This window comes from Glycine max, chromosome 8 (genome assembly GCF_000004515.6).
Source record: "Glycine max cultivar Williams 82 chromosome 8, Glycine_max_v4.0, whole genome shotgun sequence".
Taxonomy (NCBI): Eukaryota; Viridiplantae; Streptophyta; class Magnoliopsida; order Fabales; family Fabaceae; genus Glycine; species Glycine max.
In genome coordinates this window covers 5,271,808-5,294,728 of record NC_038244.2, presented here as the reverse complement: position 1 = coordinate 5,294,728, position 22,921 = coordinate 5,271,808, and the positions used below count along the sequence as shown (strand labels likewise).

General features: G+C 29.8%; 6 protein-coding genes and 1 non-coding gene across 7 annotated transcripts; 1 reads left to right on the top strand and 6 right to left on the bottom strand.

Moving 5' to 3' along the window:
- Positions 1 to 263: 263 nt before the first annotated feature.
- Positions 264 to 335, top strand: TRNAH-GUG (transfer RNA histidin (anticodon GUG)). Its single transcript has one exon. It is a non-coding gene; the product is annotated as a tRNA-His (tRNA).
- Positions 336 to 2,085: 1,750 nt separating this feature from the next.
- On the bottom strand, positions 2,086 to 2,728 carry LOC113002373 (uncharacterized). The gene has a single exon (XM_026129532.2). It carries the CDS (start codon positions 2,644 to 2,646, stop codon positions 2,362 to 2,364), a length of 285 nt encoding a protein of 94 aa, XP_025985317.1. The 5' UTR covers positions 2,647 to 2,728; the 3' UTR covers positions 2,086 to 2,361.
- A 4,242-nt stretch (positions 2,729 to 6,970) lies between these two features.
- LOC100816353 (ESX-1 secretion-associated protein EspE) lies at positions 6,971 to 7,675 on the bottom strand. Its single transcript, XM_003530971.5, has one exon. The coding sequence runs from the start codon at positions 7,569 to 7,571 to the stop codon at positions 7,197 to 7,199; it is 375 nt and encodes a 124-aa protein (XP_003531019.1). The 5' UTR covers positions 7,572 to 7,675; the 3' UTR covers positions 6,971 to 7,196.
- A 2,435-nt stretch (positions 7,676 to 10,110) lies between these two features.
- On the bottom strand, positions 10,111 to 10,768 carry LOC100306320 (uncharacterized). The gene has a single exon (NM_001250047.2). It carries the CDS (start codon positions 10,722 to 10,724, stop codon positions 10,428 to 10,430), a length of 297 nt encoding a protein of 98 aa, NP_001236976.2. The 5' UTR covers positions 10,725 to 10,768; the 3' UTR covers positions 10,111 to 10,427.
- A 1,197-nt stretch (positions 10,769 to 11,965) lies between these two features.
- Positions 11,966 to 12,874, bottom strand: HSP17.3-B (17.3 kDa class I heat shock protein). The gene has a single exon (NM_001248364.2). The coding sequence runs from the start codon at positions 12,680 to 12,682 to the stop codon at positions 12,221 to 12,223; it is 462 nt and encodes a 153-aa protein (NP_001235293.1). The 5' UTR covers positions 12,683 to 12,874; the 3' UTR covers positions 11,966 to 12,220.
- Positions 12,875 to 16,444: 3,570 nt separating this feature from the next.
- Positions 16,445 to 17,252, bottom strand: HSP6834-A (class I heat shock protein). The gene has a single exon (NM_001251570.3). It carries the CDS (start codon positions 17,168 to 17,170, stop codon positions 16,709 to 16,711), a length of 462 nt encoding a protein of 153 aa, NP_001238499.2. The 5' UTR covers positions 17,171 to 17,252; the 3' UTR covers positions 16,445 to 16,708.
- A 2,850-nt stretch (positions 17,253 to 20,102) lies between these two features.
- Positions 20,103 to 20,912, bottom strand: LOC100527912 (HSP20-like chaperone protein). The gene has a single exon (NM_001248617.2). The coding sequence runs from the start codon at positions 20,825 to 20,827 to the stop codon at positions 20,366 to 20,368; it is 462 nt and encodes a 153-aa protein (NP_001235546.1). The 5' UTR covers positions 20,828 to 20,912; the 3' UTR covers positions 20,103 to 20,365.
- Between the last annotated feature and the right edge of the window lie 2,009 nt (positions 20,913 to 22,921).

Below are 22,921 nucleotides of genomic sequence, written 5' to 3'. Positions count from 1 at the left end.
ATATATGATAATTGTGGCTAAAAAAGAATTATTTTTTTCTTTCAAAAACAAGACTGATGACTCAATAGATAACTTATTACTAATAAAATAACATATAACTCATTATTCAGTTTAACCAATTTGAATTTGATATCACGTCTCTAGTGAAAATTGAAAATTCGCCATAACTTAGTTCAAAGTTGAGATCATTCTGATAGATTGAGATTGATATGCCCTTATGGGTTATAGATTAGGTACAACATATACACAATAACAAGCATGATGTGGCTGTAGTTTAGTGGTAAGAATTCCACGTTGTGGCCGTGGAGACCTGGGCTCGAATCCCAGCAGCCACAACATCAGTTTTTATTGTACTTAATATTTGTTTATTTTCTGGATTTTGAATTTTTATTTCTCAAAATGAGATTATGAGATTTGAATATTTGATCATCTCGTCGTTATTATTGCTTCATCTGTCATCTTTCAGACTTTATTTTTCCTACCCGAAAAATATAAAGCCAGCTAACTTTGAATTTTCTTATGGATTCATTACAGTTTTATTTTTTATTCATTTATCGTTTATTTCTTTACAGATTCAAAACAAAAGTTTTATTGCATTCTCTTTTATGGATAGTGAGTTCTGACCGCCAACTTGTATTTCCTCATACCATTTTTATAAGAAATAAATTCTAGTGTACTTTACATTGATTTTTTTTTTATATGAAAAAGAACCGGAGGTAATATAATTTAGTGTGAATTTGAATTTTCCTTTGAAAATCTTTAAATTGTAATTTGAATAAAAATTTATTTGACAATTATCTTTTAACCATTTAACAACATATATCTACATTAAAATTAAATTAATTTCAAATTGTTTAAATTGACTTAAAATGTAAAGTGATGTTATATTAAAAGAAGATCAACATAATATGGTGACGGGTTGTTTAATTATATAACTTCACTAAATTGTTTTAGCTTAGTTTTTGAATGAATTCTATCTCCTATTAAATCGACCTCAAGTTAGGGAGCACTAAGCTCATATAGTCATATGCCAAGGGCAAGTTACCTTAATCTAGAAGCAAGTAAATGCACTTCTCTTTTATCATGGTAGAATTAGTAACGGTCACTACTAGTTAGTGACTACATAATTAATATCCTCCCTTACGTCGTCAAAGGGGTTTGTTCCCTCAATTTATTCATACAGTGAGCAAGATACTAGCTTGGTCTATATGAATAAATGAATATGCTCCTAATTCAATCTACTTCCACACCTAACAAGCAAGAGGCCTATATTAAAACAACTTTAACCATAATGTACCCCATGAGTATAGCTAACCCTTCTCTTCTGCCTCTTATTTATTATCCTTGTGCCTTGAATCGTAGGGACAACACACCCAGCGGACACCAAGTTTTATTGTTTGGGTTGTTACTTATTGGTGCTTGATTACTAGTTAAAAAAATTAAACACACCATATTGAAAGTTTGTAATTAAAAAAAAGTGTGTTAAAAGACTTTTGCAATTTCAAGTAAATTTTTTTTCTTTCATCAATAGAATAATTTATGTTGTTGTTTCCTTATAATATATGTTTGAAAGTTGAGAAGACTAATGATATTCCGTGAGAAATTCCAATTGTATCTAAAGAATTCAGTGTACCAAGTATTCATTACTTCTAGCACTTAGATGAGAAAAATATATTTTTAATTTTTATATTTTATAAAGTTATTATTTTTAATCTTGTACTTCACCATTGAACATTTTAGTTCTTGAATTTTTTAAAACAAGTGTTTGGCTTCTTAGAACAACATTGTTAACACAGTTTCTTATGTGACATATAAGAAACTATCAATACTAATTTTTAAAACTTAGGGTCTAAAATGTTTGAAGGTAAAATATAAGAACTAAACACAAGAATTTTATAGATTATTACGTGTAATAAAAACATATTTAATTTTTTCCACGTAGATTAACTAGTAATTCAGACTATGGATTGTCCTGCATTCCTTTCCATGGTAACTACCAGCCAATGTAAGAATATCGCGCAGAAACCACTCTTTCATTTACTTCAACACACTCGCGAGTGATGATATATTAATTTCTAGTAAACATTAAAGAAACAAGCACATTTTTTTTTTCATTCATACACCGAACATTGTGAACATTTAACAGGGGAGAGAAACATCACGGGATCAACAAGGATCTCGCAAATTGAATCCACCCAATTAATAATCTAAGGAATACAACTAAAATTAAACCATAAAGTAATAATTAAACTTGGTGATCGAGAAGGCTTGAGCAAGGCCATATTGATGAACCTCTTATTTGAAATGCTAACAGTCATAACAATAATGTATATACCAAGTTGCATGCATATCGTGCTCATATCAAGGCTTGGAAGCTGTGGTTGTGGTTGTTTTGGCAGGGGGAGTGTAGCGGTAATAATTTGCAGGAATTGCGGGGTAATTAGGTCTTAAGAATGATGGCAACCTGTACTCTGGCCAATCGGTTACTGGGGGGAAAGGAGGATATTGCACGCCAGGAATGTTGCCTATATCAGGAAATGTTGGTGCCAAAAGTTTTCTATTTGCACCTTGGACCTCACCAATGTTGATGGAAAGTGACAAAACAATGAAGAAAGAAACAAAGAAGAGAAAACGGAGAGAGGCCATTTTTTTTAGTGATGTTGTTGGAGCTAAGAAATAGAGTGAACAAGGATTGATTTATGGTGGTGGTGAGGTGACACAACAAGGGTCTTTGGATTTTTATAGTCCACCATGGTCCTTGGATTTTAAAAGGTAACAGTTGAATGTTTGACACTGAATGATGTTTTGTCAGTGGAGTAGGAGTTACTTACATTGACACTTGTCATTTGGTTTTAAATGTTGTAATTTGTTGGTGAGCGTTATACCTTTTTTGCAGTCATCTATCATTGCGGATAAGCCATCTTTTTCTGCCATCTGAGATTGTAATTCTACACGAGGGCTGTTTATTTTGAAACTCGCTTGTCTTTGGTTTTACTAACACAACTATTTTTTTTAAAAAAGAAATACGTTAACAAACTATAATTATGGTTGATCTTAAAATACACCTATTTAATAATTTTTTATAAAATTATCATATTTTTATCACTTCATATTTAATATTTATATCCTTTCCACATATTAAAATCACTTATCTTTCTAAATATGTCTCATATCATATTTCTTCAATCAAATCATGTTACATCAATTAGGATTACTAATAATTTCACAGTTCACACAATAAATCACATGCTTTACGTAAATTGTGAAATCAATGGTGATTCAATGAGTATTTTTTAATTGATGTCAAATGTTTTGATGGGAGAGATAATGTGTGAGACACAATTGATGAGATAAGTGATTCTGGTATATTTATCCTTATAAATATTATTTAAATTAAAACATAATTAATAATTTATTTAAAATATATGAACAATTATCTTTAAAAAAACATGAGTTAGACGCAAGTTTTCTTAAATCCTATAAAATCAAATGAGAATAATAGAGTTAAGCATTTTTTTTTTGGCTTCCGTATTTTATATACCCGTCTGAATCGGTCAGGGCTTTCGTCCCATATCTAAGGTTTTATGTATTAAACGGTAAATTTCGTGTAAGGCAAAATCAGGAACGCAATTAAAGTTGGCATAGCTGATTCATCGGTAGCTTCTCATTCATGTTTAGATAAGGGTGTAAAAAAATTAGTTAGATAAAAAAAAAATCAAACTGAACTGATTTTAAATTATTTTAATCGATTTGATTTTATATTTAAATATTTAAATTAATTTAAAAGCTCATTTAAGATTAAATTAATTTTTAAACTGATTTTTAAGCAGTCTTAAATTGTTTACAAGAATTGAACCAATTTCAGATTGGTTATAGAAATATTTTTTAAAATAAAAAAGTATTCAAGTAAAAAATAATTCGATTAATTGAATTGATTTTATAAAATAATATACATTTTTTTCTTAAATTAAATTAGAAAAGAAATAATTCAATTTAAATTTGATTACAATTCAACTGAAGTGGTTATTTTCTACACTCCTAATATATATATATATATATATATATATATATATATATATATATATAGGCTATTCCATTATTCTACTGTATACGCCGTCTTTAAGCCATTATTATTCATTTGGTCCCCTAATCTGTTAGGTAGGTAGCATTGACTGAATTATAGTGAGGCTAACTAAAAATACGGCTCAAATATTGAAAGTATATATACATTATTAGTGTTCGAGTGCATTTTGAGCGAGAGTAGTTAGAGAAACATGTGGTGAAGGCTGAGACGCATTAACATTTTATGTAGATTTTAAAAGTAAAATTTAAAAGAAAAAAGTATTTTTTAAATAATAATATTCGATTGAGTATTACACAAATTTGATCATTTTGACAAAAATAATTATTAACTAAGTTTTATTTACCTTCTAGTTGAATATCATAATTTTTTTTCTTTGATGAATCAAAGATTTAAGATGAAATAAACTAATAATGTATTTCAATTTGTGAAAGAAATTAAATTTTTATTCAATACTAATTATTTTAAGTATATAGCATAATAAATAAGAAATAGTATTATTTTTTTATTTTAAATTTTTGAAAAAATTGAAATAAATCACATCGAATTACAAATTATTGAAAAAAGCGTTAGAAAATGCTGGCCAGGGAAAAAAAGAAGTTGCAAAAGGAACTTTAATAGATAGAAGTTCCACTTTTTAAATTTTATCTTATTATAAATTAAAATGGAAAAATAATTTCTATATATAGAACTAAAATAATAGAGGCAACAACTAGAAACATAATAAAAGAATTCATATATCCTAACAAGAAAAAGGACAGTTTAGTGACCATCATACAATAATGAGATATGACTTTTGTATAAGATGTTTTTTTTAAAAATATTGCATAATTATGATAAAAATAGTGATATTATCACACAAATTATATATGCCCTGACATTTTTAGTCCATTTTAAATATAAAATAGGATAATACATATACTGATGACAATTGGGTGGGATATGATGGTTGCTGCAGAGGAATAGGACCAAGAACAAGAAGACTTTTGATAATTTTTAATTATTTTGATTTATTCTGTAGTTATGTTTGTTGTTATAATTGTACTGAAGATTGGTACTTTAAAACAAGTCCAAGTGACCCAATGTATTTATATATATATGGCCCATGCCTTTCACACCCTTTTTATTCTTCACACCCCTTTTTTTGTTTTTTATATTTTCAAAATATTCTTCTCTCTCATTGTCACACCCCTACTTTTCCCCTATCTTATGGAAAATAGTTTTCGTAATATAGGAAGTCTTATTCATTACAAAAATTAGTTTTTTTAATGTAATTTTGCTATATAAATTACTGAAATTAATTTTCGTTATTTAAATTTTTACATTATGAAAACTAATTTCCATAATGTAAAAATTTACCTTACAGAAACTAGTTTTCATAATATATAAAGACAAAAACTAATTTCTATATTATAAAAATTCAAATTTTATAATGTAAATATCTGTAATATTTCATCTTTTTTATAACTTACTCTGATCACAAAGCAAACAAAAGCAAATGTCTAAAAATTACAGGAATGAAAAATAATTTGTAGGGACAAAATATAAATTATACTTGTAGCAATTTACAAGACAATTTTACTCCATTTTTTTCACTTTTCTCTGTCACATATCTATTTGATTATATATTTTTCCTTTTTTCTCGCTCCTTTGTACTAATTTATTGTAGGAAAATTAATTGTAAAACTAGCATTTCCCGTAACTTTTTACAACTTTCCCCGACATGTTTAAAACAATTGTCTCAACTGTCAAAATTATTAAGTAGTGCCGAACACAATAAGCGCGGCTAAAGCATGTATGAATGATGTTACTTAGACGTATGAAGCTAGAGCTATAGATAACACAAGGATGAGGAAAAACTAGAGATAAAGGTACTGAGAGGTTGATTAAGGTGAAACTTCTAGACGACCAAGTAGTTGGGGGAATGGAGATTCAATAAACACTACTGCCAAAGGGAGTGTACTATATTGACTAGTGACGGCTTTGGGGATATATAGAGCCATGATCATGTCTTGGATCTGAGACGGACTATAATTGAATCAATTGTAACACATATTTTAAGAATATGCAAGACATTTTTGTCTTAAAAGTTAGATAGAACTGATTTTCGTAAAATTAAATTGCTAAAAGTTACTCCTACCACGGTTTTCCAAATTAATTTTAGTGATAGATTTTGAGTGTGTGATCACGTGGCCTCCGATGAAAAACCAAACACTCACGTTATGTTGAAATGTAAGAGTGGAAAGAATTGATTTTGTTGCTGGTTTTAACTAGAGATTTAGCTCATTGCTGCTTTAGAATTAATGCAACTCCATTAAAATTTCCCTTTACTGCCAATAGCTTTTCAGACTATAGTATTGTACTATTGTTACATTGCCCAGTTGCTTTTCATATAAACTACATATGACAACTCCTCTAACTGTATTTCAATTTCAACATGTCCGGAGAATTGAATTCAAGAATGGGCTAAATCAACACCCAGATTTAACTACTGATTGGTTTGTGTATATTCTAAGAAAAAAAATATGTAACGACTTAATTATTATTAGCTCGTTAAATATAGTTTTGTTAATTTCCTTAACGATTTTTTCCTGCTTTTTTACTTGAGTTGGGGTAAGTGTTTAGAGAAATGGCACCGGAACTGCTGAAATACCAGATTCGATGAATAGAGGACCATATTCACATTTACTCGTTCTGAATATTAATATTCACTTCTTTTCTAATTAGTTAAAAATTTGCCACACAACTTTTCCTTAGTGAACTAATTATTAAGCTGAGACCTCAATACCATTAGTAGTTGAGCGAAGGCAAAGTTAAGAACCCGAATGCTCAAATATATGAACTAGATGTGTTTAGGAGTTGAACAGGAGAAAGAAGACATTATAATCGTAACTAAATGTGTAATTCAACATCCATATATAGACCATAATATAAAAAAGGTACAACCAAACTCATGAATACAAAATAAGATAAAAAAAAAACACGCTAATTAAACAACAAAGATACAATCATAAGGTTATAATATAATCCTCTCACATAGACTAACGAAATGCTGCAATGTGTATTGCATGCAATTTATGCTAAGCACATAATAATGCAAACTTGTGAACATGGTTTAAGGGCTAGATGTTGAAGGTGGTGGGGAGAAGAAAGGGAAGGACGGGATACTGTTTGGGATTGAGGGCATTTTGGGGAATGAAGAGGCTGGAAATGGAGGGAGGGTGAGGGAAGGGAGTGTTGGAAAAATGGAAGGAAGTGATGGAAGAGTTGGCATAGTGGGCAAAGGAGGAACATTGCCCTGAGGCAGTGTTGGGTTTGAAGGCAAAGGTGGCAATCCTGTAGGGTTAGGCAAAGTGGGAGTGATGCCGGGCAAATTTGGTGTTGTGGTTGTTTGCAAGAGGTGACGAGATGATGCTAGGCTCAAACTCATGCTTGATGAGAAGGTTGCAAGAAGAAAGAAAGCTGTGATGAAGGATTTGCATGAGGCCATGGTTGATGAGTTGCAACTTGCAAGAGATTAGAAGACTTTGGAAGCTAGTGTGTTTTTTAGAGCTAGAGGGAATTTGCTTTGAGATTGTATGAGAAGAGAAGGTAAGTGCTTGGTCTTATATAGAGCAAGAGAGGTTTGAAAGGGGCCGGATATAACTTGGAGAACCATACTAGAGCTTTTTGCAACCTTAAAGTAGTTAGTTTGGAAAGTGGTTTGGAGAACCACTAGAGCTTTTGCAATCTTTAGTTAGTTCAACGTCATTTGTTTGTAGTCATGTTCTAACGTGGTTTCATTATTATAATTCCATAACATTGAAATCTGTAGAGTTTTGTATGTAACAGAGTAAAAAGGGATAAAATGATTTTACTTATTTATTTATTTATTTCAGGATTTGGAAGCTGGGAGTTGGAGTTGGAAACGAGGGAATATCTGAGAGTTGGTTATCTGATTTAGTTCACCTATGTTGCCAACAATACGACTTCCTTTAATGCACTATTTATTAAAAAAAAGTTAAATTTGTATATTTTTCCATATTTTTGTTTATAGCAATACCTTGGTTATTTTTGTCCAACTATAATGTTTACCAACAAATTGAAGCATTAATGAAAAGATAAAATAATTGAAGCATTATCCTTATTTGTAATCAATTAATTGGAAGAATTACTATGTTATGTACATCTATGCATCTTTAAACATTGGTCATGTTTAGATAAAGTTTTTTGTAAATACTTAAGAAGAAAATAAAATGTAAATTAAAATAAATTTATTTTATAAGTTAAAATTAACTTTTAATTAAAGAAGTTAACTAAAAAAGTGTTTATAAATTTATAATAAGTTGATTTTAATTTTTATTTCCTATAAGTATTTATCAAAACATAGTAATATTCTTAAAGCTAAATTATAAATTAAAGAATAACCAAGTAACTTGTATACTTTTTCTTACTTAAAAATTTAGGAAAAGAAGATGGTGTCTCAATTCAAGCAGAAAAAACTTTAATAAGATTATGATTGCTACTGATACAAATGTTGCTGATGCATGCAAGTTATTAGAGTATTTTATATTTAAAATTCTTTAATGAATCATGATATTTGAACACTTAAATAGTATAAATATCTCTCATATTTTCTGTATCTTTTTTTTATCAATATTATAATTCTTTTCTTTCTATCATAAACGGCTACACCTAACAAGTGTTCAACAATCTTTTTTCTTCTTTATTTATAAATGTTAATTTGCACAATGAATCAATATTGAAACTTTGTCATTAAGATGTGTGTGAAGCCTTATGCAGTCCTCACTTATAAAAAGATTAGATGAATTTCAAGCAAGTGATGAACAACTATTCTTTATAAAAGAAATAGAGGGGAGTACCTTTATTTTCTTAATTATAAGAAGCATAAAATTACTTGTATTAGTTATCATTTTTTATACTTGTGAAGTCTATTTAAAAAAAATTACTCATTTTTTCTTGAAAAGTAGATGTGTTTATTAAGTTTTTTAATACTGGATATGCATTTATTAAAATTTATACTCATTGTTTGAAAATCTAATTCCTTGAACTAAGAATAATGTTATTAAGTATAATCAGTACTTAAATAATTTACTTCATGGGTATTTTTATAATAAATTTAAAATTTGATGTTATTAATTAAAAGCAACTAATTTAATTATTTTTTTATTGATATTAATGAATTAGGTATTTTTTATATATGCGACTTGTGGTGATATTTTAATTATAGACTATGTTTAATAAAATTAGTTGAAAACTAAAAAATTAGTTGATAACTGAAGGTTGAGAAACTAATTTGTTAAATTAAAAGTATTTGATAAAATTATTATCTATTGAAACAGTTGAAAAATATAAAATAATAATATCATGACTTATTTTAAAAAGGTAACAAGAAAATCAATAAATATATTAAAAATAAAAATAGAAGAAAATATAAAAGTTAAAAGTTAACATTAAAAAAGTTTATAAATTATTAAAAAAACTTACTAAACAATCAAATAAATTTTTTAGACAGAAAACTAAAAATTAACTGAAATATCTTTGCGAACATAATTATATTCAATCAACTTTATTTTTCTTTTCACAATTTCTTCCCTTGATCAATCAATCATAATTTATTTGTTTTTAATCTTATTCATTTAATCAATCATGAGATTAACTTTTGAATAAGATGCTTTTTAACTAGAGTTACGAAATTATTAAAAAAAACTTTAAAGGAAATAAATCTCTTCCCTAAATTGATAAGTAAACTCTAAATGCAATGGAAGTTAAAAAAATTTCATGGAAACAAAATATCTTAACAAAATCACTTATTTTCAAATTACCTATCGAATCCGATTTTAACATCGATACATACAAATATTTTTCTATACGACACATATCTCTCCTTTCTCATTCTTTCAACGACTTTTGTATAATATATTATTTAGTTTTTGGTATGTCGAAATAATTTTGATGAAATAAAAATACATTATAATTTTGTTTGTCCAGGCAACTAATAGCTCATTGCAAAATTTACAAAGTTGCAAATCAAACATTAGCAACGTATATTTTGGGAAAGTGAACAAGATTATATCATAGAGTAGTACAGTCTTTATAGAAATGGGTCTCCACTCTCCAGGTACATGAAGTAATGCAAAAGTGCCCAAAAAAAAAAGATACACGTATTCAAAGGCCAAGAAGAAGTACATTGAAAAGAAAAAAAGACTCCAACAGAAGATAAACAACATATAAGTAAAATAATCTGTGTATAGTATATGGCTTAAACATCACTGGAAGGTAGCATCCAAGTCCAAAGTAGAGACAATTATTGCTTATGAATGTGTCCAAGTGAAGCAGGGGAGATTCAGGGGGTGGTGGTGGTTGAAGGTGGTGGAGAGAGGAAAGGGATGGTAGGAATGGTTGGAATTATGGGGTTTGAGGGAATGTTAGGAATGTTGGGGATCTTAGGAATAGGAATATTGGGGAAGGAAAAAGGTGGCAGTGGAAGATTTGGGAAAACAGGCAAAGGAGGGACATTTCCCTGAGGCAAAGTTGGCAATGTTGTCTGAAGGAGATTGCGTGATGCTAATGCCATGTCAATGCTTGAAAAGGAAATAGCAATGACAAAAGCCAAGATGATGCAACTGTAGTGAGAGGCCATACCTGGTTCAATATTGTAACTTTAATTTCAATTATGCTATGTCCATATTCCAAACACTAGAGGCTGGCCTTTTATAGAGAATGGGACTATGGAAGAGACCCTTTTGACATTTCTTCTTCTTAGATGACCTTTCCTTGATTAAACAAAAAGTTATGTTATTGGACTAATGTGTTGTTGGTAATGGTTGGTTAATGTCAACAGTGGGGGATTCAAAAGTAGGATATCAGACCCTTCTCTCTATTTCAATAATTCAACAGTCTAATTTATTACTTGTTATTATGGTTTACCATGTGTTTGGTAACCCAACATTTGCCGTGGCAGCCGAGAAATCACCCTTTATTTGTGTTAAAAGTTGAATTTATCATGAAGTAATTAATAATTATAATGTTTGATCTTTTGAAAAAAAAATTATAATCTTTGATACCAATCTTCGTGAAAACCAAATCATTGTAGAGATTAGTCTTATCTTTTTCATTCCCTAAAATATCAGTTGCATAGTTAATTCTCATACTATTTTCTTAAAATCTAATAATCATATCTTAATTAGATTTCAAAAATATATATATATATATATATATATATATATATATATTTAAAATAAAAACATGATAAAATTATGCTTATATTTGTAATATAGTTACTGATAATATTTATAATTATTAATAAAAGTAATTACTTCATTTTGTATACATATTTATTATTCTTAATTTATTTTTAATTATTTTTTCCATTGCTATCAATCCGTAAGAAAAAAAAACAAAATACTGCAGTCTCACTCTCACACGTTTTTCAACTGCTTCGACACTTTGTACTGTTCTTCAATCGTCCTCATCTTTATTTTGTTTTTATTTTATAAAAAAATATGAGAAAACAGTGCCTCATTTTCCCTAATATAAATATTATAAATTTTAATAAAAAAGATAATTTAAATTGTAGTGGATTTTTTTTTATTATAAACTTCTTTTTTGTTGTTGAATAAACTTTCTTTCATTTGTAAGAAAATTCTATAGAATGTTCGATGCTGTTGGATCATGCTAGTTGAGACTGTTATATATTCTTATTCTTATTAAAGTCTCATTAATTTTCTTATTGCATCATAAAAAATATTAATTAAAAATATAAAAACATTGGCATAGTAGACTGGGAGGATTTAGAACTATCATTGCTTTCTCACACACTGGCATAGTGAATCTGTTCCAGTGATATACATATCCTAAGATTTATTGCAACATAGAATATATAAAACCATTAGTCTATTGCTAAATTTTTCAATTACATCTTTCTTGCACACATAAATTCCTTGGAAGTGAACAAAACACACAAACTTTAAACCAAGTAACAGATCTTTACACAGTTTAACCAGAGATTTCTAGGGCCCAAACATTAGGCCTCTTAGCCAACATAAAACCTGAAATATTTTTCACACGACTCACACAAATGATCCTCAGAATAAGAAAACATAAACACATTTCAACGAAGGAACAGAGCAACATAGATTAACCAGAGATGTCTATGGCCTTAACATCAGGCTTCTTAATCTCTTCCTTAGGAACAGTTACAGTGAGAACCCCATTTTCCATGGAAGCCTTCACTTGGTCCACTTTAGCATTCTCCGGCAATCTAAACCTCCTCACCAACTTGCCACTGCTTCGCTCCACGCGATGCCACGTATCATTCTTGTCTTCTTTTTCAACATTCCTCTCTCCGCTTATCTGAAGAACTCTGCCATCTTGAATCTCCAGCTTCACTTCCTCCTTCTTCAGCCCTGGAATATCAGCCTTGAACACGTGTGCTTCTGGTGTCTCCTTCCAATCCACTCGTGTGCTCACAAACGCTGAATTTTCAGCAGAAAGAGAACTGGGAAATGGAAAATCCTTGAAGGGGTCCCACACATCGAGGGAGAAAGGGTCGAAAACACTGCTCCTTCGGCCACCGAAGAAACTTGGAATCAGAGACATTTTCTCTTATCAGTCTTGTGTAAATATATTAGAACGTAACTCTGCAAATTGAGGTTGAATCTACAAAACTGCTAACGATGCCTTCACTTCTTTCTGTGATGTGTCTTCAAAGGACACATGGGGTATTTAAAATGATGTAGAGGAGCAATATAGTACTTTCGAGAAAGTCCTTGTTATGCATCATCATGCCGTACTTCTGAAAATCTCAAAACTAGAATTTTCTGAAACTTTCAGAAACATTCTGGACTTCTTCGAACCGCAACTAGAAGTTTCGGGATTGGACCATCTTAACCAGACATTGGTTAGGATTGGTCTACCAGGCCCAAATTGCCTTTATGGTGGGCTTTGTACAAATGATTTTTTTTTTTTTTATTAATGAGTCTAATAAGTAAACATCGTATTTAAAGAGTGAGATAGGATGAGTTGAACTTAATTTATAAATTTGTATTTTTAATAATGTTTTACGCAAATTATATTTTAAATTCTATCTCTTAAAAGGCTGACTATCTAGATTTCTCAATATAAATATAAATTAATTATTGATAAAATTAATGAATATTTTATATCAATAATATAATGAATTTTTTTTCTCGATAACAATACATAAAATTATCATTTATATTAAACATCACACTGATATTTCTTATTTTTCATTTTTTTTTATCTTTTCTATCAAAGCATAAATTCTATTATAACTATATTTTTTTTTTTCTCTTTGTATAGTATATGGCTTATTAAAACATGACAGAAAACGGCTTATTAAAAGTGATAAAGGTAATTCAGGTGCGGAGGTGGAAGAGGACAACTGAAAGGGAAGAAGGGTAAAGTGACACGTGGCTTCAAATCAGGAAGTGTTGTCTGCTGGAGATGTCCATGTCCATGCAATCACAAAAGCCAAAATGATGCAACTCTTAGTGTGAGATGCCATGCTTGCTTCAATTAATTGTAACTTTATTGGTGTAGATTGTTAAAAATATAGAAGTAAATAAAGATGAAAGTAGAGAAAATGTTGTGTATTTTGGTGTCACATTTCTTAAATATCAACGGATATCAGATGAGTAGTTATGGCAAGGCCAATGGGGTCATTATCTTAAGCCTTTTCCAAGCTTTTGGTTCATAATAGTTCAGAATTTTAAAAGAAAATGAATTAAAAAATATTATATTAATCTTAAAATTTTTAGTAAACATTAATTTGATATTAATGATCTTAAATTGTTTCGTGGAAGAGACATAACAAAAAAAATAAACCAATGTTTTATTAGAGTTATTAAATTATATTAAAAATAATTATCTTTAAAAATATTTATATAATATTATTAATAATACTAGTAATTATTGTTATTCTTGAAAGAAAATAAAAGTTATTTTATTAAAATTAACTTGAGATAAATCATATTACAAAGATATTGGCTAAATGGATTATTATTGAATAAGATGTTTAAATTGTTTGATTATTAGATTTTAACAATTTTTCAAAAGCAAAATTTGCCTAAGGTGTAAAAAAATTCTAAGCAAGACCCTGACGTATATACAAATATTGTTCTACTGTACGATAAAAAAAATGTTCCAGTGTCATATATCTCCCTTCGCATTCTTCCAATGACATCTGCATAATATATTATAATGATTATTGTTATGGCGATACTAATTAATACGACTTACAAACTACAGAGTTACAATGTTAAAACGTTAGCAATGCATATTATATGAAAGAGAACAAGAAAGGAAGATTCATCATAAAATAAGTTGTATAGCAATGGGACTCAAGGTACACGAGTAACGCAAAAGTGCCACAGAAATACACGTACTAATTCAAAGGCGAAGAAGAATTGGAACATTGAAAAGAAAACATCATCTCCAACAGATAATGTAGCATAATATGTGTATAGTTAATGACAGGAAGCCAGAATCCAAATTCAGAGTAGAGATTGGTGCTTTTATTTATCCAAGTGAAGCATAGCAGCTTCAGGGGGTCATGCTTGAACCTAGTGGATGTTTGGAATTGGAAGGGTGATGTTTGACAGTCGTGGAATTGGAAGGGTGACGTTAAGAATGGGAAAGGTGATGTTTGGCGGGGTGATGTTTGGAATTGGAAGGGTGACGTTTGTGAGGGTGATGTTTGGCAGTCGTGGAATTGGAAGGGTGATGTTTGGCAGAAATGGGAATAGTTGCAAAGATGACCTTGTTGTCTGCTGGAGATGGCGTGCTGCTAATGTCATGTCCATGCTAGAGAAGGAAATAGAAATGAAAAGGGCCAAAATGATGAAACTGTGAGAAGCCATCGCTGGTTGAATTGTTATTTCAATTCCAATTGGATCAAGATATCCTTAAGAGGAAGTGTGTGCATACTCTAAACACCAGTAGTGGCTGGCCTTTTATAGACAATGAATCACTCAAACCCTTTTTGCCATTTCTTCTTCTAAGCTGCCCTTAATTCCCTTCATTAAACAGAATTTAATATTGTTACTGGGCTACTGTGTTGTTGGCACGGGTTAATTAGTGTTAACAGTCTTTCTTTGAATAATTCAATTCAATGGAATAATTTATTAGTACTTATTATTATGGTTTACTACGTGTTTGGCAATTCAACCTTGCCCGTGGCGACAGGGAGATTTGATCCTACAATAATTTGCCTAAAAAGTAAAATGAAGTCTTAAATATAATTTAGTCCTCTTGTAAGTCTTTTTTTTTTATATTTAGATTTTTGTAAGTTTTTTTTGCTTCTTTTTTAGTCTTATAGGCTTATAATTTTTCGCAATTCTACCACCGCACTAAGTTACCCTTTTGATCCTACAATAATTTCTGTAAAAAATAAAATGTAGGCTTATGTTGGCAACAGAAAGAAAAATATCTTAATGGATAAATTGTTTATAAGTTAGTTAAGATTATAACAGGAGACTAAATTAATGGGTAATACATCAAAAACATCAAAGAAAAGATAATAGTTCCTTAAAAATAGGAAACAGGTTGTGCAACAATTTAAAATTCAAAATGCATATTGGAAACTGTTCCTGGTTACAATCATGACTAGAAAAAAAAAAGTAACAATTGTGTAAGTCATGATCTAATGTAAGAGTTCCTTTAACATTTTCAGAAATTCTATCTTCTCCCTTATTCTTCTTTATTCACCTATATCAAGAATTTCCTGGAATTGGTTGGAAAACCATAATTAAGAAGCTGATTCTCCCTCTTGGTACAAATCTCATCATCATTATTTTGATAAGACCGGTCGAATGACTTCAAATTTTTACATAACAACAACTTAAATATAATATAATCTCCATATAAGAATATAAAAAAAATACTTATAGGTTCTAATTTATTTTTTTTAAAACACACAAACTTAATTAACTAAATTCATATTTAAGTCTAAAATTTATGATGCATTATTAATAGTTTTGATGTTCGATACTAATCTTCATGAAAACCATATCATCACAGAGATTGGTTCTATCCTGGCTATTCCCTGAAATTTCAGTTGCGTAGCAACTAATCTGACTCTATAAAAAATCTGTAAAAATACTAACGATATTTTCTAAGAACTAAACCAAGATATGAGCTTTATTGGATCACACAAAAAGGTAAACATTTAACTTCTCAATTTAAAGTAAGTAGGCTGGGAAGAAGACTAGGAAGGTATAGTATATTATTTGCTTTTTCATGCATGCATTGGGAAGGTGCATGTTCATCTGCTCCGGCTTGTGCAACTACATGCAAATACCAGATCCTAAGATAATAAATCATATATAGCAACATAGAATTTTTATATAAAACTGTTATTCTATTACTTTCTTACACATATAACTCGTCGAAGAAAACCAAACACACAATCTTTCAACCAAGTAACAGATAACACAGTTTAACCAGAGATTTGTATCATTGTATTGCCCTAACATAATCAGGCTTCTTAAGTCTTAACCAACATAATAGCTGACATATTTTTTACACGACTCATACAAATGATCCTCAGAATAAGAAAACATAAACACACGACTTTTCAATAACGAAGAAACTGAGCAACATAGTTTAACCAGAAATTTCTATGGCCTTAACATCAGGCTTCTTAATCTCTTCCTTTGGAACAGTTACAGTGAGAACCCCATTTTCCATGGAAGCCTTAACTTGATCCACTTTAGCATTATCTGGCAATCTGAAACTCCTCATGAACTTACCACTGCTTCGCTCCACGCGGTGCCACGTGTCGTTCTTGTCTTCCTTCTCAACGTTCCTCTCTCCACTTATCTGAAGAATTCTGTCATCTTGAATCTCCAGCTTCACTTCCTCCTTCTTCAGCCCTGGAATATCAGCCTTGAACACGTGTGCTTCTGGTGTCTCCTTCCAATCCACTCGTGTGCTCACAAACGCTGAATTTTCAGCAGAAAGAGAAGTGGGAAAAGGAAAATCCTTAAAAGGGTCCCACACATCGAGGGAGAAAGGATCCAAAACATTGCTCCTTCTGCCACCAAAGAAACTTGGAATCAAAGACATTTTCTCTGCAATGTAATATTAGAACTCTGCAAATTGAGGTTGAATGTTTAAAACTTCTAACTATGACTTCGCTTCTTTGTGTGAAGTGTGTCGGAAGGACACATGGGGTATTTAAACAAAGCGGAGGAGAAGTATAGTACTTTCGAGAAAGCCCTAGTTATGCATGCGCGTATTTACCAAGTTTCTGAAGATCTCACCTCGAAACTAGAATTTTCTGAAAATTTCTGAAACATTCTGGTCTTCTTCGAACCACAACTAGAAGTTTCTGGATTGGACCATCTTAACCAGACATAAGTTAGGATTGGTCTTCCAGGCCCAAATTGCCTTTATGGTGGGCTTGTGTATAAATGAAAAGCATTGCTAAACAGGTTAGGTTAGGACTCGGATCCATTTATTGAATTTCTAGCACTTAACATGCCATTTTGGAATCAACTATTTTAAGAATAATTATTTTAGAGTTCTTCTTCTCACCGTTTATTTTCTTAAAGATCTAATAGTTAGATCTAAAAAAAAAATACTAAGTGGATCTGTTGTCTCTCTCTTTATTCTTTATTTTTTTTATAACTTTTATCTACTCTTTAATGAAAATTGAAATTAGTTAATTTTTCTTATTGGTATCATACGAAACAAAAAGAATGCTCGTGGACATTTGTTTAACAACAAAATTTTATTAATGAGTCTAATAAGTAAACATCATATTTAAAGAGTGAGATGGGATGAGTTGAACTTAATTTATAAAATTGTATTTTTAATGATGTTTTACACAAATTATATTTTAAATTCTATCCCATATATATACTGCTTGCGTGCAGAGTATCTATTTTTTTAAAATATAGAAATCAAAGATATTTTAATAGATTTATAATATTCAGATACATATTTAATCAATTGAATTAAATTTCTTAACTTATAATAAAATTGTGGCTTTCATTCTTTGAGAAAACAGTCAACTTACAAACCCATTGAATAAAAACCCGTTGGCACGTACTTGAATGGCTATAAAGCCAATTGAATAAAAACCCAACGTTCAACTATGCCTTTGATAACTTAAAAAATAAACAAATCATAAAAAATTGAACGTTTGAATTTTCGACGAATGAAATTAACTTGCCATTACTTCGATCTACAATCCCCCACTAAGAATCCTGAGAATTTTTGCTAATGTCCTGGAAATTGAATTAACACATAGTAATTAGGTGAGCAACATTCACTCTCAAAAAAAAAAAAAAAGTGGAGCAACATTCTCTCTCAAAAAAACAGTGGGGCTACAATTTTTTTTAAGCATTTTACTAGTATGGAACATAGATGGAGTTTACAAATAATTAATTTCCATAAAAAATTTAATTAATCATAGTGAATTTTTTGTTTTCAATTATTTTTTTATACATAAGTTCAAATTTAACATTTTATTTAAAAAGATCTAATTAATATCACTCAAACCAATTACTTATTCTCGATACCTCGACATCTTATATTCAAATGAATTTCTCTTGAATTTAATATATTTAAAATCAAGATGATATTACCACATAACACTTATATTTTAAATTTGCGATAGCTCCACATTTCAAAAATTTCTACAATAAATTAGGCATATATATATATATATATATATTACGTCACGAATGCTCTAAAGAAATAGTCCAAGTCTTTCATGACACTCACGTAGGCATGACACTCACGTAGGTAGATACTTGGGTTGCGTCGGTATAACATCACCCATATCAAAAGCTATGTATCTATGAAGAGGTCATGGCTCATATCCTCACATCAAGTAATGCCGCATGCCATAGGGATAAGAATTTTCATATGACGTTGTTTGATCACTGAATTGGTGTTCATTATACTTTCTACCAATTAAGACTTTAAGTTCACCCCCCCTCGACATATCCAAGACAATTTTTCTGGGTAAATATTTTAGAAATAAATCAAACGGCTTGATTTTTTTTTAAAATTTTTTAAAAGCAAAAAACTATGTTTGATGTATAAGAACAATCTTTGGAAATTGGCTAGAAAACAATCTTTCGAAATTATTTTAAAAATAATAAGATTTTTTTAGTTTTTAGAATTAGAAATCTAGAAAAATTTTAGACTTTTTAATTTCCTATTTAAGTTGTTTTATCACACTTGTTTTTATTTGTGTTTCAAAACTAGTTTTTAAAAAATTATCTACAGAAAAAATATTTATTGTGGAGTATTTTGCCTTTTTAAAAAATATTTGTTGAGCATTCTAACATTATTTATAGATAACGTGAGTTTATTTTAACTTATTTAAAAAAAAAACACTTATTTAATAAGATAAGTATTTTTTTTCTTAATGTATTTATTTAAACTGCTTAAAGTTAAAAATATTTTTTTTTACTTATTTTGATAATAAAATATTATATACTTATCAAAAAATATTTTTAAAAATGTTTATTTTAAAATTGTTTTCTATAAATTTAAACAAACCAATCCATAATCTCTTTTCACTAAATAGTTTAGTTTGAGAATTATTTTCTATTCAGTCTTATACTACCCAGCTTTCAGTTTTATATGCGATCATTTAACACATTCTTCTTGGTGGGTCAGTTCTATTTTTATTTTATTTTATGGAAATGCACTCATTATTTCCTTCTTAAATTTGATGAGCAATACAATCAATAATAGTAGAAGGAACTAGGAACCAGCATAAGGATTTATCACTCTAGTTAGGCAATGAAAAAGGAGATTCTACAAAATAAATTTGAAAGTTTGATAAATTACGACAACCTTTGAGGCTTTGACATTTAGCTGACAATCAATACTTGGTGAGTCAGTACTAGATATACAGTGTTATATTTTCTTGTTACACTGTTTTTTGGTACGTAGGAAAAATAAAGCACAAGGAGTCCGGAAAAACTATTTTTTCTCAATACTTCATAGAATTAATTTCTGAATAATAACAAAAGAATCAAGATGAAGATTAGGAATATTTAAAATTATTATTTCTTCTCACTATGTACATTAGCTACTAGTCTATCACTTGATATATTTTGCAATTACAAAGCAAGTAACATATTAACACAGTTTAACCAAAGATTTCTATGGCCGTATTAACATAAGGCCTCTAAACAAAACCAGCATAATAATACGTGACAACTGTCTTGGGCTCGTATGACCCTCAGAAGAAAACATAATACAAGGATTTTCAACTAAGGAACAGAGTAGCATAGGTTAACCAGAGATGTCAATGGCCTTAACATCAGGCTTCTTAATCTCTTCCTTAGGAACAGTTACAGTGAGAACCCCATTTTCCATGGAAGCCTTAACTTGATCCACTTTAGCATTCTCCGGCAATCTAAACCTCCTCATGAACTTACCACTGCTTCGCTCCACGCGATGCCACGTATCATTCTTGTCTTCTTTTTCAACATTCCTCTCTCCGCTTATCTGAAGAACTCTGTCATCTTGAATCTCCAGCTTCACTTCCTCCTTCTTCAGCCCTGGAATATCAGCCTTGAACACGTGTGCTTCTGGTGTCTCCTTCCAATCCACTCGTGTGCTCACAAAGGCTGAATTTTCAGCAGAAAGAGAACTGGGAAATGGAAAATCCTTAAAGGGCTCCCACACATCGAGGGAGAAAGGGTCGAAAACACTGCTCCTTCGGCCACCGAAGAAACTTGGAATCAGAGACATTTTCTCTTAATTATGCAGTGTATGTATATAACTTGGAACTCTGCAAATTGGGTGAATGTTCAAAACAGCCAACAATATATCTGATGTCTGTTGAATGGGACACATGGGGTATTTAAATAACGTAGAGGACCAATATAGTACTTTCCAGAAAGTCCTAGTTATGCATTCACGTATTTTCTGAAATTTTCTGTAACATTCTGGTCTTCTTCGAAGCGTAACTAGAAGTTTCTAGATTAAGACCATATTCACATGACTTCCATGGTCTTCCAGGCCCAAATTACATTTTTGGTGGGCTTGGTATAAATGTATAGCAGAATTTTCTTCCTGCTCCTTTAATACTTCTTCTATGCCCAACATTTTGAGTGACAAACCAATTTTACCCTTCATTCAGTCAACTTAAACTTTAAATGAATAGTGTCTTACAATTTACTAATCTGTAGGGTATATGAAAAAAAAAAAATGAATGAAGTAAAAAAGAGTAAAGTTGAAATTTTTTAAAATATATTAAGTGTAGAAAAAGTTTGTTGGATGTAGAAAGAATAACCCATATATAGCTTAGTCTACAACTTGGATCCATTTGTTGAATTTCTAGCACTTAATTAACATACCATTTTGGGATGGGCTATTGCAGTTTTACATATACACCCACATTTGTTTAATTTGTACCTATAATCTACTATTATTATTTTAAATAAAAATTAAAAATCGTTAAATTTTCCTTTTTTTTCATATACCACACACATATATATAATACTAAAACATAATATAATTAGATTAAAATATATTCGATTGTTAATATACAAAATAAAATAACAAATGCTCGTGACGACATAAAATTTTCAACAATGAAATTTTATGGTTTCGATTAATATATTTTTTTTTATCTTTAACAGTTTTACGAATTTTATATTTGGTCCATAAATTTTTATTTTATATTTCATTTATGCCATTACGTTGATTTTGTTAAGGGGTTCCTGAAATAATTTTAGATTTTTTTGGTTTCTGATTTTTTTTTATCACAATTGTGGATATATTTTTCATTATATATGGTGACATCTCAAGCTAATAGATTCAATGTCACAATAAGCATCAAATAGAAAAATTAGGGGCTAAAAGTCAAGAAAAAAAATATAGAAACCAAATTGCAAAATTCATAAATTTTTCAGCAAACAAATATATATTTATGCCAAATTTTATAAACTTGTCTAATAAATAAACATCCTATATTTAAAGAATCAGATACGATCGATTCAGTGTCAAACTTAATTTGTAAAATTGTATTTTTAATGATGTTTTACAAAAAAAAAAAAAAAGTTGTTTAATCAAATCATTACATTTAAAGTTACGATAAAAAAAAGTGAATTAAGTTTTAAAAAATTTCCTATCCTATCATATTTTAATATCAATGCATATAAATTAAATTAATAATGTTCTATACATCATATATCTCCCAATCCCATTTTCTGTTCTCGTTATTCCAATACTTCTGTATAATATATTACGTACGTAGTTTTTGTTATGAAGAAACTATTTGATGAAATTAAATACACTATAATTTTGTTTAATTTGTTCACGACACTATTAATAATGTGTATTTTGTGGAAAATACAGAAAGAATTGTCATATATAGTACTATAGCAACAGGTCTCCAGGTACATGAAGTACGTATTCAAAGGCGAATAAGAAATACAACATTGAAAAGAAGAAAAAGGAAAACATCACCAACAGAAAATAAACATGCAGCAAGTAATTAATTAAGTAACATAATCCATGTGTATATAGTTTTATCAATATCACTTATTAAACATGCATATATGTAACGAGAGATCGAGGAAGGCATGCATATTGGAGAATTGAATCGAAATGCAGGTCGAGTGCGTAGAGATCAGTGCATAACTTATGTATCAAACTCCAAGTGAAGCTTCAAGGGATAGTAGTACTGGTGCTTGAAGATGGTGATAGACATAAAGAGGGGAGGATATTGCAAATTCATCCATCAACACGGAGATTTCGAACATTATTCAATGGTGGGAGTGGGTTAGGAAGAGAGGAAAAATATGGTAGCCCTTGAAATAGGCAAGAGATGGCGTGCTG